The sequence below is a fragment of the Pleurodeles waltl genome, chromosome 6, assembly GCF_031143425.1.
Source record: "Pleurodeles waltl isolate 20211129_DDA chromosome 6, aPleWal1.hap1.20221129, whole genome shotgun sequence".
NCBI classification, from domain to species: domain Eukaryota; kingdom Metazoa; phylum Chordata; class Amphibia; order Caudata; family Salamandridae; genus Pleurodeles; species Pleurodeles waltl.
In genome coordinates, this window is record NC_090445.1 from 399691207 (window position 1) to 399707755 (window position 16549).

At 40.1% G+C, this 16549-nt stretch overlaps 1 protein-coding gene across 6 annotated transcripts in view; it reads right to left on the bottom strand.

The window, feature by feature from the left end:
• Positions 1-16549, bottom strand: part of LOC138299775 (cytosolic phospholipase A2 gamma-like) — a 380498-nt gene that overhangs the window by 326869 nt on the left and 37080 nt on the right. For all 6 annotated transcript variants that reach the window (XM_069238318.1, XM_069238319.1, XM_069238324.1 and 3 more), the window contains 2 exons: positions 15207-15229; positions 14994-15105 (listed from right to left, as the gene is read on the bottom strand). In XM_069238318.1, the coding sequence (XP_069094419.1) occupies positions 14994-15105; positions 15207-15229 (135 nt within the window). The remainder of the gene's footprint in view (positions 1-14993; positions 15106-15206; positions 15230-16549) is intronic.

The following is a 16549-nucleotide window of genomic DNA, read 5'->3' on the forward strand; positions in this document are numbered from 1 at the left end:
CAAGTGCATGCGCCTTACTTTTTATTGCTTCTTTTTGGGGCACAAAACTGCTTCTAGCATCTATCATGACTCCTAGGTATCTATACGAGTTTACTTCCTCTAAGGTCGTCCTGTTCAGATACCATTTACGTTGGCTACTGGGTCTACGGTTAAGAGCTATCATTTTTTTTAGATTTGCTATGGTTAATTTCTAGTTCATTTGTTCTTGCCTATTCTTCTAAGTTATTTAGCAATTTTTGCATGCCTATTTTGGTGTTGCAAAGCAATAGTAGATCATCTGCATATAGTATATTAGATACTCGTTGGCCACCAAGAGAGGGGGAGTGGGCTGAGTGATCATTTAATTTAGCCAAAAGATCTGCTATGCAGATTGAAAAGAGTTGGTGCCAGTACACAACCTTGTTTAACATCAACTGTTGATTTAACTGCCCTAGATAGATATGAGCTTCCCCCTCGACTTTTCCCCATGTGTCAGAATAAATCAGTTTGATGGCATTTAAAATGCTTGTTGGTAACCCCCATTGCTGTAATGTGGGCCATAACTTGTCACGGGGAACAAAATCAAAGGCAGCTTTAAAATCAACAAAGCATAGATATGTGGGAGTCCCAGTTGCTTTTGCTTTGTGGATGATCAGTCCCAATGCTATGAGGTACGTTTGCGTTTCCTGATACTTGGAAAAACCACTTTGGTTTAAGGGCAATATATTATTGTCTGCGATCCATGTCTCTAAATGTTGTAATTGGCAAGGCAAAAAGTACTTAAGATCAACATCTAAAAGGGCGATTAATCTGTAATTACTTGGCAAAGTAGCATTCCCTCCCTTATACATGGGGTGGATTATTGAGCCTCTCCATGTTGCTGGTACTATTCCTGTTACCAGCACATAGTTAAACATTGCAACCAGGAAGTCAGCCCATCTTTGTGTTGCTTGTTTAAACAATGCTTGTGGTAAACCATTTGGGCCAGGTGCACAGTCAGTTTGCGACTTCCTGATGATTTTAATTAATTCTGATGCTGTGATCTTCAGAGTATTCAGGCCATCGGGTTCCCAAGTATTGGGGACCCCCTGAGCCAGCACCCCTTTCGTAGTGGGCAGATTCTTTAAATGTGACTGTAAATGACACACCCAGGCTTTCTCTGTTATGTTGGCATTGTTAGCTTCATTTGGACCCTTATCAATGGAGTTGATAAGTTTCCAGAAGCTTTTTGGATTGGATGTTTTAGACGCATAGTGTAGCTTGGCCCAAAGCATCTCCTGTTATTGTTTTTTGCAGTAACACAATTCCCTTTTGAGCATTTTCCTTTGCTCTCGTAGGGCAAACAATAGTGGTTAATTTTCTGGAAATTTGCACAGTTGTCTTAGCAGTCTGCCTACTTCTGCTTTCCTCCTACGAACTGGCTGTGGTATATGTTGGTGGCTATGGTGTTCTAGTTGTAGTCCCTTTCTTGCATTTCCGGAGGAATCCTGGTTTACAAATCAACACTGAAATTCTCCCAGACTGTTGTCAAATTTGCCAGGTCCATAGTCATTGATTCTAGGTTCAATAGAGCCGCTTCTGCTTGCCTTTCTATGTCATTGGATGACCATTTCAGTCGCTTTAGATTTTCCATGCCGATCACCCCTTTCCTAAAAGCCACTCTCTCTGGCTTACGTGGTGAAGATTGAATCCTAATTATCTACGGCTTGTGGTCACTTGCACACGGTCCAAGATTCTAAAATCTGTCACTAATGTATACAGTGTAGGATTTGCCAATGTGCAATCTAAGTAGGAGACCATTTTCCCGGAAGATCTTGTCCATGCAGTTGGGATATCGGCCGGCTTCCAGCCATTTAAAGCGAAAAGGCCTGCAGATTCACAGGTGCTAATAAACTTCTCCCCTAAATTATCTTTCCTACACTAAACAAGGAGAGTTTGACTGGGTACTGTTATTACTGTTTGAATTTGGTCTTCGCCTTGATTATGAAATAGAAAAAGATTGAAATCACCTGAGATTAGCCAATATGCTGACTGTGCTGTGCTTTTCATTTTTACCAAGTGGTTTAATATAGTTAGCTTCAACTGTTTTCTTTTTTGGATTCACATATTAGTTGACTAAAATCAAAGGTTCCAGAGTATTTTTTCCCTATCCATCAAGACTCACTAATTGAAATGGCTTGTGCCGACATAGATCGTTAGGCCTCCATTTGCCCTGCCAGATCTGCTAGTTTTCTTGGCTGTTTTAACATAATCCATAAAACCAATTATTGATTCCCTAGACCAGGACTCCTGTAGAAGTATAATATCAAATAAACTAAAGAATTGGATTACTGCTGGATCTTCCAGTTTTTCCAGTATGCTACCTATGCTCCACGAGCAGATGTTTAATGCCCCTTATGGTGATTTTTCTTTAACTGTTCACTTTTTACCAGCCGCTCCTGTGGATAATGCCAGAGGTAACTATTTCCAGTCAGGCTGAGATTTCCAACTTGAAACTAGTCCCTTCCTCCCTTCTTCGTTCCATATTTGAACTCTCAAGGGGGACAGAGCTCCTCTTATTTAGTTGGTCGGCTCTTCATTGGCTATGCTGGGATGGGTGACATCCTGTTCTCCATGCAAAAGTGAGAATACGCCCTTGGGCATTTCCGTGTGTTGAAATTCTAAAAGCGGGGACGGGTATCTCTCACCTGGATAGATGACCACCTCAATACCCCACGCTTTTAGCAAGTCCTTCCTCTCCATAATCTGTTTGGGGTGGTCTTGCACTGAAAAAACAAGCGTTGGATCAGTAAGCTGGTCACCTTATGCTTGGATAAATTCTATAGCGGCAATGTCTGCCGTAGACACATATTGAAGGTCTGGAAGTGCTTTCATAAGTTTTAAAACCGTGGAGTGGTTAAGAACATCTGTAGGGGATCTTGAAATGAATTCCAGAATCCAGAGCAGCTAATAGTTCAATTTATAGCTATTTCTATGAATTTGAGTGGACCAATCTTGCTCCAAATGCAGATTCTGTTTCACATGACTGGGTTCACTCTGTCTAGTACATTGTTTATTTCTCTTTCTGCTTACGTCAACCTGTGATAGTTGGCTAAGGTCTCCTGGCATATTATTTTTTAATTTTGCACTCTGCTGGTCCCTTAAGGGGCTTACCCTGTCATCCATGTGGTTACCACTTGCTATAGGTCGAGTACCTGTTGCTAGGTCGAGAGGTTTCTTTACTTTTGTGTTTAAGTCAACACTTGCATTTCCATAGGTAACGGTGTTCTTATTTTGCCTTCTACTTAAGGTTATACTCTCCTTGCTTGATTCTGTAGGAGTAATTTCAGTTGGATTTATCATGGTTAAATGAGGGGACCATGACAACTTCCTACCCTTTCGTCTATATAGAGTAGAAATCAATACCACAGGGTCTGAGAATCCCATTAATGCCCACTCTAAATTACACTAAGAATTGGAAACACATACTGTAACAGAAGAAATTAAAGGGGCATTAGAACAGATGGAAAAGAAAATTAATAAACAGGAATCAGACGTTGAGAAAAGAAAAGCAAGAACATTCAACAGGGATAGAATAGATTACATCAGTGGTCGCATTTAAACGTTTGCTAGAAAATATGATGCTCTCAGGAACAGAGTTGCAATGGACAAAGCCACTGATCAGAAAGTATCCGAAACAATTGATAGCTCTGATGTAAGCTCTGTGGAAGAGGAGCCCATTGCTACAAACTTGGATTTTTCCAGGAAGCTGTGTTCAATATAAATGGTGATGAGACAGAAAAGAAGATCATCTCTGGGAGTGGGCAACAGAGAGGCAAGCGAAAAGCTGGAGGACCAGAACAGGAGGGAAACCAAAATGCAGAGGAAAAAAGAGAAAGTAAAATGAGAAGGAACTTAATCAAGGACAATTTTATCATTAATCTCTCCTCTAAAAGAAAACTTCGTTCAAATCAAATCAAGGTCCTCGATGAAGCTCTGCCATTTTTCCCAGATTAAGGGATCAATCTTCCTAATCTACAAATTGATCTACACAAGTTTTACTGAAAATGTAAACTAAATAATTATTATGAAACCCCTCTTCCCAAAAATAAGAGTGGCACAATAAGCAAGATGGAAACCTTGAGTATCACTGTAAGGGACTTAGCAGTCCTGAGAACACTTACAGAATTAGAAGAAGAATCAGAGGGCAACACCAGGGATGGGATGCAACCAGAAGTATCTGATAAACAATTCTGTAAGTATCTGAGTCTCACTACATGGAGGGGAGGTGATAATGGATTGGAACCTCAGTCAATCTTCTGCCCTCAATTGCCACCTGGTAATAAAATTGACCTCTTTCAGGAGCTAATGATTGAAGAAGTGAATCATATAGTTCATAAAAGGCAACCAACACAGAGACAGAGTAATCTGACTCAAGAAGAACGTATAGCCTTGAAATAGTTGAGGGAAGACTCTACAATTCTAATTAAGGCCTTGGATAAAGGTGGCAACATTGTGGTTTAAGTCAATCTTGTTACATGGCAGAAACAGTGAGACAACTAAGTAATGATCAACCCTATGAAAAGTTCAAAGAGAATCCAATAAAAACTATTGAATATCACCAGAAATTGCAGAAGTGGTTGAGTCTTGATCTCCTTGATAAAGCAGAACTTATATATCTAAAGGTAGAGTACCCCATCACTTCAATTGTTTATTCAATTCCTAAAGTGCCCAAGTGTTTGCAGAGACCAGCAGGCCGACACATTGTTAGTTCCATTTGGTCGTTGCTTGAGAACATGTCAAGATTTATTGACACTTTTCTGGTTAATTATGTCACCTCCCTGCCCTCCTTTCTATATGACACTAGGGATTTCTTAGCTACATTTTATGATATCCATTGGCAAGAGAACTATATAATGGCATTGACTGATGTAACATCGTTATACACATCCATTCGACATGAGGTTGGCATAATGGCTGTTAAATACTTTTTACGAGACAAATTCATTCAAATTTGTTTTTAGAGATGTTATCTTTTTGCCTCACACGTGTTCATGTTTAATGGTGAATATTATTTACAGAGACAAGGCACAGCCATGGGTATTTCATTTGCTCCAACGTATGTCAATCGTCTGATGGGGTTTGTAGAGGCTTAAACGAATTGGAAAGGGGAAAATCATGACACTTTGCAACACATTTTTTTGGGGATGAGTTTCATTGATGACCTCTTCTTGATATAAGAGGGTGGCATAAAGTTTTAGAAACGTTTTTACTGTCCCTCAATTGCAACAATTTAAATTTAATTTTACCTCCTTAATCAGTTCAGATCATGTCACCTTCTTAGATGTTGAGGTATTTGTGAAAGATATAAGACTTTGCACAAAAATCCATCAGAAAGCGTCCTTGTGCGATAGCATTCTCCACACAAATAGCGGCCATCTAAAAAAACTTAAGTAGAGTATCCCATATGGGGAAATGATAGGAGTTAAAAGACACTGTTCTGAACCTAAGGATATAAAAGAGCAATTGCAAGAAATGAAAATACAATTCTTATCTAGAGGTTACCCAAAGGAGATGCTACAAGATACCATGGAATGAGTAAGAAATCAGCCACTGGAGAACTTCTTCTCACCCGTGATAGAATTCCAGCAAAAGATGACAACATTGGGATGATCATGGACTTTAATTATGATGAGACATTAAGAGGAATACTTTTAGACTATCCAAGCATAACCAACAGGACAGTGGCTTCTGTAGGGGATTCTCTCATGCAAAGCCATTTTCTGTCAAGAAACCGGTGTTCACAAAATTGTAAATACACTGGGTTTCTGGTGATGTATTAAATGTAAGCATGTGAACATGGGGTCAACACTACAACATATAGACTTTAAGATTTGAGAAAGAAAAATTGAGAAAATACAGGAGCACATCACATGCAAAATGAAGTTTGTGGTTTATGAGTTGGAATGCCCTTGTGGGAAACAATATGTAGGAAGTTCAATAAGTAGGCTTACATTGAGAATCTTACAGCATTTATGAGCCATAAAGAATAAAGACTTTCCCTATATGATAGTTAAACAGTTTTGGAAAAAGCACAATGAGACAATAAGGAGTTCAGATACTTTGGAATCAAATGGATCAAAATGGAAGGGACAGAGAACTAGCTCTCAGGAAAATGAAATCTTGTCTGATAATATTATTGGGAACAAAGACACCGCATGAGCACAATGTGGATGCAGAGTTACATGTACATTCCTAATGTTCTCTAGAGGAAATCATGTTTCCTTCCTCAATTCATGATATCTGAGATATTATGGCTGTGAGAAAGACTACCACCACATGTTGTAGAAAGATCGAGGATGGGATCTGTTAGAAATGGGGTCTTTGGTTGACAGTCAGGTTACACCCTGATCAAGCAAGGACCCTCACTCTAGTCAGGGTAAAAGAGAATAACCCTCAGCGAACCCCTGCTTACCCCCTTGGTAGCTTGGCAGAGCAGTAGGCTTAACTTCAGAGTGCTAGGTGTAAAGTATTTGTACCAACACACACAGTAATTCAAGGGAAACACTACAAAATGACACAACACCAGTTTAGAAAAATAGGAAATATTTATCTAAACAAAACAAGACCAAAACAACAAAAATCCGACATACACAAGTCAAGTTATGAATTTTTAAAGATTAAACTCAAAAATAGCGCTTAGAAACAAAAATGCTTCAATGAGGTGTTAACACGGCGTCGTGACGGAGTCGTTCCCAACAAGCCGACACCAGCGGCGCCGGACACGGAGTTGCGTAGACCCCCAAGTACAGTACCTTTGGTGAAGAGTGAAAACAAGCCGATGCGCGAAGTCGGGGATCGCGGCATCTGTGCGAAACATTGAATCCGTGTACTTCGAGCAGCGTCGGTCACGACGTGGTGCGGCGACTTCCATGGAGTCGCGGACTTCAGCGGGGCTGCAGCGGCGTTGGGCCTGCGAAGAGCGTCCCTTTTCAGCGAAGGTCACGCCGTCGGGTGCAGGCGGCGTCCCCAGATTCAGCAGCGGCGTCGGTCCAGAGTCGTCCGAAGTCGATTTCCTTGGATTTTCACCAGCTTTCCTTTCAAGGGCCCAGGGACTGGATAGGGCACCACTTGTCACAGCAGGAGTCTCTCCAGAGACTCCAGGTGCTGGCAGAGAGAAGTCTTTGCTGTCCCTGAGACTTCAAACAATAGGAGGCAAGCTCTAAATCAAACCATTGGAGATTTCTTCACAAGATGGAAGGGACACAAAGTCCAGTCTTTGCCCTCTTACTCTGGCAGAAGCAGCAACTGCAGGATAGCTCCACACAGCACAGTCACAGGCAGGGCAGCACTTCTTCCTCAGCTATTCAGCTCTTCTCCAGGCAGAGGTTCCTCTTGGTTCCAGAAGTGTTTCTTTCTAAAGTCTGTGGTTTTGGGTGCCCTTCTTATACCCAGTTTCTCCTTTGAAGTAGGCCTACTTCAAAGTAAAGTCTCTTTGGAATGTGAAATCCTGCCTTGCCAAGGCCAGGCCCCAGACACTCACCAGGGGGTTGGAGACTGCACTGTGTGAGGGCAGGCACAGCCCTTTCAGGTGTAAGTGACCACTCCTCCCCTCCCTCCTAGCACAGATGGCTCATCAGGGTATGCGGGCTACACCCCAGCTCCCTTTGTGTCACTGTCTAGTGTGAGGTGCAACCAGCCCAACTGTCAAACTGACCCAGACAGGGAATCCACAAACAGGCAGAGTCACAGAAATGGTATAAGCAAGAAAATGCACACTTTCTAAAAGTGGCATTTTCAAACGCACAATCTTAAAATCAACTTTACTAAAATATGTATTTTTCAATGGTGAGCTCAGAGACCCCAAACTCCACAGGTCCATCCGCTCCCAAAGGGAATCTACACTTTAATCAGATTTAAAGGCAGCCCCCATGTTAACCTATGAGTGGGACAGGCCTTGCAACAGTGAAAAACGAATTTAGCAATATTTCACTGTTAGGACATATAAAACACATTACTATATGTCCTACCTTAACCATACACTGCATCCTGCCCTTGGGGCTACCTAGGGCCTACCTTAGGGGTGTCTGACATGTAAGGAAAGGGAAGGGTTAGGCCTGGCAAGTGGGTACACTTGCCAAGTCGAATTTACAAGTAAAACTGCACATATAGACACTGCAATGGCGGGTCCGAGTCATGATTACAGAGCTACTTATGTGAGTGGCACAACCAGTGCTACAGGCCAACTAGTAGCATTTGATTTACAGGCCCTGGCACCTCTAGTACACTTTACTAGGGACTTACTAGTAAATCAAATATGCCAATCATGGATAAACCAATCACATACACATTTTGTAAAGGAGCACTTGCACTTTAGCACTGGTTAGCAGTGGTAAAGTGCCCAGAGTAACAAAAACAGCAAAATCAGAGTCCAGCACACATCAACAACCTGGGGAACAGAGGCAAAAAGTGAAGGGAGACCACGCCAAGGATGAAAAGTCTAACAGGATCTAATTTTCTAAGGACTAATTTGCAGTCTCTCTTAAGAATGACCATGTATTAAGTGAGACTTTCAGTACACTCTGTAGGAAAATGATTAGTGTTAATGTTTTCTCTCTTAGGGGAGTTCTATCAGTGAATGTGTTACTTCAAATGTGCATAGGTATAAGATATATAAATTAAAAACATACACATTTCTTTCAGGTGTGAAGAAGAAATTGATTGTTAGCTCCACATTGCAGTTAAATGAGGGCAAACTTAGAGATGCAAGAAAAGAGTTAAGATCCTATTTAGTTGAGTTTAGGGAAAGAAAATAGTACCCTCCTTTTCCACTGCACTCACAGATTTGAGGACATTATACTTTACATATTATTTCTCATCCTCTACAAGACGCAAAAAGCAGGCTTGGTGCATGTGATGTCAGCAGTTGAAGCATTTTACTATCTTGCATTTTTTGCATAATTGCATAAGGGGTTTATGCAAATTGCTTGACATGGAGTTTTGTACTTTATTTCAGCATAAATTGCAGTCTTTGCACAATATTATACTTGCAATGTTGTGATTTACATAATCAAAGCATTTTTCATCTCATGACCTCCTTGCACTTTATACTTCAGTTTTGCACATGTAGGCTCCCTATGGAGCTTTTTAATTACATATGTCTGTTATTTCTAGTCATATTCAGGATACCTGAACCTATATATATATATATATATGTATATATATATGTGTGTGTGTGTGTATTTGAGCTGGTTATGACACATGGTTTTGCTTTTTAGATGTTGCAAAATACTGAATTACTCTACAGGTATTCCTGGATATTAGAGAACTTTATCCCTTTATATGGCTTTGTATTGTGAGGTTTTGCGCAACAAGGCCTTGTGGATAACAGTGAAGAACCCCAGCGCTTTAATGCCAGCTTGATGTCTAATGCCTACAGCCCGTCTTTCAGATGGAGTCTTTTAAAGTAGCTTTAAAACAAAAAGAGCTTTAGGAAGTAAATATAGACTGCCATTTTGTTGTGAGCTTGATAGTGAACTTTTCACGTTATGTAGTTCAGATTTTTGATTAGTAACAGCTCAGGCAAATGTGGGCAATCTTTTTACTTTTTATACATTTTTTTCTTCTTCCCTGTTTTTCTTCTTCTGTTTCCTTCATCTGTATGATTTCTGTACTTTACATGGGTAAATGATATTGGTGAGATTTTAGAAGAACATATGATAAGACAATTCTGAAGTTACAAAGTACAAAAAAATGAGAACTTCTTTAATTAGAATCACTTGTAATAAATATTTAGGAATTTGCCACAGGAGACTTCTGCAGTAGTGGTATTGTAATGGACTATGAATTGAATTTGTAATCTACTGTGCAGGATTTATGTTATGTTATGTTATATGGATTTATATAGTGCCTGACTGCCCAGGGGCCTCGCAGGGCTCAAAACCAAAACAGCAGCATCACAGAGTAGTACCCCAGTAATCAAGCTCTAAATAACCATGTCTTTAAAGCCTTCCTAAAGGAGAGTTCTTGTGTCATTGCTCAAATGTTAAAAGGGAGAGAATTCCACAGTTTCGCTCCCTGATACGCCAGTGATCTTCCACCCCATCTAGCTTTCTTCACTTTCGGAATCATTGCTAGCAATGCTGAGGAGGATCTGAGTGATCTATTTGGTGAGTAGAAGGAAGCTAGGGACCTTAGCATCTCTGGGCCTTGATTGTGCAGTGCTCTGTACATATGGCAAAGTGCCTTAAATTGTATCCTTTTGGCCACCGGGAGCCAATGTAGCAAGGAAAGTCCCGCCTTTATGGATTCTTTCCTGGGAACATCCAGCAGCAGACGAGCAGAGGCATTCTGCACCCTCTGCAATCTTTTAATAACATAGCTTGGTGAGCCAATGAATAAGGCATTTCCTTAGTCAATCCGAGACCCAATCAATGCCTGAACAATTAGGCTTTTAGCTACACAGTGAAGAATCATGAAAGCCTTCCTCAGCATCCTAAGAAGGGCATAGGAGGTTGCTGCTATCCTGTTTGCATGATGAGACATTGAAAGCTGTGGATCCAGCCAGACCCCAAAACTTTTAATGAATTCTTTAGGAGGGGGCAAAGCACCCACACCATCTATCATTGCTGGGATCACAACGGGCTTTGTTGGATGCCCAAAGAACATCACCTCCGTTTTGTCATCATTGGGTTTTAGTTAATTTTTCGTCATCCAAGCAGCAACTGCTTGGAGACAGGGCCCAAATGTTGCCCGAATACCCGCGAGCCTTTTGTGAATGAGACAATTACTTGAGTATAATCTGCATAAGACACCACCCTCAGGCCGAAAGATTGAACAATTTCAGCCAAAGGCAACATATGGATATTAAATAGTGTGGGGCTAAGGGAAGCCCCCTGTGGAACTCCGCAACAGCCAATGGTGCATTTTGGCAGGTAGGATTGATCTAATACCTGAAATGACCTGCCATTGATAATTGAGGTAATCCATTCTAAGGCTGATCCAGAAATTCCGATCTCTTGTACCCTATTCTTTAATATATCCAGGTCCACCGTGTCAAAGGCCGCACTCAAGTCCAGAAGGATGACCGCTGTTCCTATCTCACTATCTAGCTGCTTTTTGGCTTCTTCCGTGACGGCGATTAACGCAGTTTCTGTGCCATTCAATGGTCTGAAGCCCATCTGAGTGGGGTGCAGGATCTTGTTTTCCTCCATAAAAAAGGAAAGCTGAGAGTGCACATGTTTTTCCGCTATTTTAGACAAAATGGTCAGCAATGAAATAGGTCTATAGTTGCTGAACAGTTCTGGATGCAGATTAGGTTTCTTCAGAAGTGGTTTTATGATGGCCTGTTTCCATGATTCTGGAATTACCCCGGTGGTAAGTGAAGAATTAATAAAGTTCCTAATAGCCAGGACCGTCACTGACCAACCCATAGATAAGATCTGGGGCGTTGCTGGATCAAGAAGGGAGCCTGATTTAATATTTCCAAGATATCTCATTAAGATATCTTCTTGTATTGGCAAGAAATCAAATACAGTGGCTAATTCCCTCGATTCTTGCTTAGTAGCTTTATCTTCCGCATTCGGGATACTGGGAAAGGTCACGTAAATGTCCAACACTTTTTGTTGAAAGTAAGCCGCCAGATTATCAACATGGTCCTGAGCTGTGTCCACAGGTCCCAGATCCTCTGGGGGCCTGAGTGATTTCTTTAAGGGCACAAAAAATTTCTTTAGGTGAATTGGCCGCTAGTTAAATGTTTGAGGTGCAGTATCTAGTCTGTGCAGTTTTTATTTCGGTATGGTAAGACCAAATCGCTTTCTTATATTCTTGTCTTAAAGATTCATCTTGAGATTTTCTCCATTTCCTTTCACACTTCTGGCAATCTCTTTTAAGTTGAAGTTGGTCCGAAGTAAACCAAGGAGAGTTCCGTCTACAGCGTCCTTCATCAGAAACAGAAAGTGCTATGAGTACATCTACACTATCAGAAATCCAGTTGTTAAAGGATTTTGACAGATCAATTACATTATTTTGATTGATCGGTTACTTTTTTTTTAGTATGTCGATCCAGTCATCAGCCTTCAGTTTATGCCACAACTGGTCATTGGGGGAGTATTAGAGATCATAGTCTTATACTTTGGAATGGTCAGTTCCATTCTTATCAAGAAATGATCCGACCAAGCCAAAGGGTTTGATGTCAAAGGTGTCAATCCTGAGGCATTTGAGAAGACAAGATCAATCGTGTGACCTTTATTGTGTGTGGGACCTTTAATCAAGTGTACTAGATCACAGGCATTCATGTCTGCGATCAATGACTTGGTTGTTAAATTGTCTACTTCTTCTGCGTGTATATTGAAATCCCCTAATAATGTAAAATTGGATTTAATGCAGACTAATTCCTCAATATTCTCTGCCAAAGAATGCAAAAAGATTTCAGTGGGGCCCGGAGGGCGGTACACCAAAACACCTGAGAAGGTTTAATTAGAACTCATTTTGATGGAAAAAAACAGACTTTCGCAGCCTGTATTCTGTAATGGGTACATATTAATAGAGCAAGTATTTCTGTAAACTATTGCACTTCCCCCTCCCCTAGTAGATCTGTTGAGTCTGTTTATTTTATACCCAGTGGGTAGTGGCATAACAACATCAGGCGCTGAGCCTTCATTAAGCCATGTTTCGGTCAGAAAGAGGATCATTGGTTTGGTTTGCGCAAGGAGTAAATGTATATCATGTTTCTGAGACCCTAGAGAACGACAGTTAACTAGAAAAGTTTGGTTTTTACTAGTGTCCTGGGTTATTGGCAGGTCCACGTTTTGTTGAGGAGCCCATTGACATATGGGACATAAGTGTACATTGTACCTTGGGTCTATAGTATTAGCACAAATACTCTGAGTGAGAGTATTTAAGGCATGAAGGGCATCCGCCTCATATTTAATTCTTACCTCATTTTTGGTGCCTGTGACATAGGGACTGGGCTCTGGGCTCGTCCTGGCGCGGATGGGTGCAGACGGGCTTGTCCTAGACCCGCCCAGTGCGCGTAGCTTGCATCCGGGCTAAAAATAGCCCGGATGCAACAAAGACTATACCACCAACCTGCAAAGATGGCGGTCGGTATAGTGCCAAATAGCAGGAGGAAAAATGGTGGCTAAAAGCGAGGTTCCCTATGTACCCACAACCTGGCCTCTGACCACGGACCATGGTGGAGGGAGAGTTTTGTACTTTGTTCTACTACGGTTTGTGCAAAAGAAGCATTCAACAATGAGAGGTTTCCAATAAAAATTCAATTTAAAAATGAATTTAAAAATATTGACACTTTTTAAAACATTAAACATTCATTAAGCAGAACTTGCCAAAGTAATCTGTGTGAGCTAATCTTTCGTGCTGTAAGCGGGAGAAGGTGACAGTGTGTTAACTTACTGTCAGCCGTCCACCTTGGATTTAGTTGTCTGTGATGCATGTTAGCACAAACACTCAAATGTCACAATATAATTGTTTTGATCACATTGTTAGGTTGTAAATTAACATGCCTTGGTTGGAAGAAAAACATTTGTTTTTCCTCTGTACATGATTGCATTTGTACTTGCATACTGCTTGAATTTGATATTTTTGTAATGATATGAATGAGAGCACAGAGGAGGGTTTGTGCAATTAAACATGGGAGATATGCATGTTCCAGTTTTTTGTCTATGATACAGCTGAAGGCATGACGCCGAAATGTGTCAACCGTTCTTTCTTCTGCAATGCACTAATGGTGTTAAAAATAGTTTTAAAAAACAATAAATATACGTAAAATCCTTGGAGTCCGTGGTGCTGTGTATCTGGTTCAGGTCTGGAGTTTCAGGAATGGATAATTGATGAAAAAAAAAATATATATATATATATATATAGATAGATAGATAGATAGATAGATAGATAGATAGATAGATATACATATATATATATATATATATATAGCGTGTGTATGTGTGCGCAATGTCATCTCTGTTGTTTGTAGGGTAAAGGGTGTCCACTAACTAATTATTAATGATGGAAGTGTTTACTAGAACAATCTGTTTTATTTCACCTACTTTCTACAATGTTCATGGTTTTTATCATTTATCTTTGTTAGCAACACCATGTCAAGTGTGTTGTTTCTCACTTTTCTGAAACTTTAGAATGTGCCTTGTGCAAGATGGGTGTCAAGACTTTTTGCTCTGGCTTTATACTTAGATGTTTCCTTGTTTTTAAACTGAGCAGTCTCTTCTCCCCATTAGAATTTATGTTGATTTATCTCTTTTCTCAGAGGTATACTACATCTCTACCCTCTTGTAGTGGTTTAATCTGGGTCCCTGCAGCCTCCGTGGTGAAAGAGGACCTCTAAGCTGGACCACCTTAGCACAGTAATCTGGCCTGAGAGCTTCTGAATGAGTCAGGAGAGGGGGGCCCTCTACGTAGTTTGCATGGGGCCCCCCCTCAAGTTTTGTTAAGCTACCACCCTCATGTTTATTCTCCCTTAGCTTATGAACTAGGTAAATTTGTGCTACTTTGTTACTGTACTTTATTTGGTTATCACTGATTACATTATGTTATGTTCTCTTCCAATTGGTTTTATTTTTATGCATTACTAGTGCTGATTTCAAGCTGATTAATAAACTACTTATGTCCTCTTAAACAATTCTTAAATTTAGAATAAATCTTTATGGTTATTACCTTGGATAATGTCCTGTGAAGGTCTTATTTATTTGGTCATGGGCCCCCACTCTAATGGACTTACTTGACCCTGATCCTGGGCTTTTGTCCATTACATGTAATAGTGAAAAGCTCAGACTTAATTATATGTATCTATGTACAAATATGATGGATTTGTTCACATTCACTCTCTATTGTCTGTAGTTCTCTGCTACGTTTTCTTCCATATTTTTCATTTATTTTCTATTTCACGTGTGACTTTTGGCTGGAAAAACAAATTGCTGGGTTATACTACCTTTGCAAAACCAGACTACTTCCTAAGATATACATACTCTTGCAGAAAAGGGAAAACTGATTGAGCAGAACCTTACCAAATCACACTTGATCGAATTTCTTCTAAGGCACTCAGCAATAAACTTCTTTCTCTTTTTTGTAGCAGCTTTTTCACCATCTGATAATTCCTTTGACCAACGGATGTGGGCACTGATAGAGGTAAAGAACAAGAACATACATCTCACATTTCATAACACTCACAACACACACTACAACACAAACAAGAGCATCAAGAAGTAAAGCAGCATTACCTTGTTCCATTCTCTATGGTGTCCTGTGGAATATAATAACAAAATTATTAGTTCCTGTTGTGTTCATGTAATTTTTACTAATCTTTACATTAAGTCACCATGGATGCGTTGCAGAGCAGAACAATAAGCTAAAGATATGGCAGATATAAGGAGAAACCACTGTAATACGGATACCCCTACTGTGGTGCAGCACATAATTGAATATGTTCTTATAAACTGTAAAGTAGAGAGTAACTTTCATAATATAGTTAAATAACTCAACAGTGTACAAAACGTTGACATATTCTTCACCCAGTAAATATGGTGGATTTCACATTTTAGCACGAAGTTGAAAGGCCCTTGATATCGAATACTAGATGGGCCATGGTTTTGTTGATAGCAATATTTTTTTACATTTTAACTTTGTAGATTTGCTGTGGGCAGTGATGTGGAAAAGGAATGGACTTTATAAATGTTCTTTTGGTGATCAAAGGATCTGTGTTTCACTACAACGGAGCTCAATGTACAAAGCTTTTGTGAATCGCAAATCACTTGTAGTCTGATTTGTGCAAAAAAAGGGCAAAAACTGTTCTGAACCAAATAAACAGTATCAAAAATTAAAGAAACTGCACATTTCGAAAATGAATTGCGATTGCCAAACACAGAAGCTCAAATGTGCAAAATCTTCCTAAATGTTCAATATTCCCACAAATATCAAATTGCACTTGCATAAAACCTTTACGTTCAGCAGGTTGTAATCAGATATAAGCCATAAAAGCACTTCCAATATACAACCAGTTCATCCCAATGGAATGCCACTGTGCATAGTGTGGTTTGTGATGATTTTGGGTGAACAACACAGGCAAACAATAAACAGGAAGGAGCATGCTTTTGGGAGTTTGTAGCTTATGACTGACTACACCTAAGCTAAACATGCTATTCACAAATGGTGTGAGGCATGGTGGCCCTCGATTACATGCACCTGCAAAGAACTGCTGCTCTGCACACTATGGCAAATGCATAAAAGTCACATATGTACAGCTATGTGGATGCTTTAGCTCCATACAATGTAACTATATCAGTGTTATCCATTGTAAGTAGTGAGATTCCCCTGCACTGAGAAGAATCACTACATGCTTATTACGCAAAGGCTGTGATGACAAACTTGGTGCAAAGGATACATTCTAGCAACCACTCCATCAGAGGTGACCTGCATCAGCATTCCAAGAGTACATACAAAAATGAACATATTATGCTAATTGACCTTCAATTGGCCTGCATATCTGTGTCAAGGATGCAAGTCTATACTAAGAATAGGAAAAGATAGAATAATATTCAACTGTTACCTGTAAATAGAGAAAACA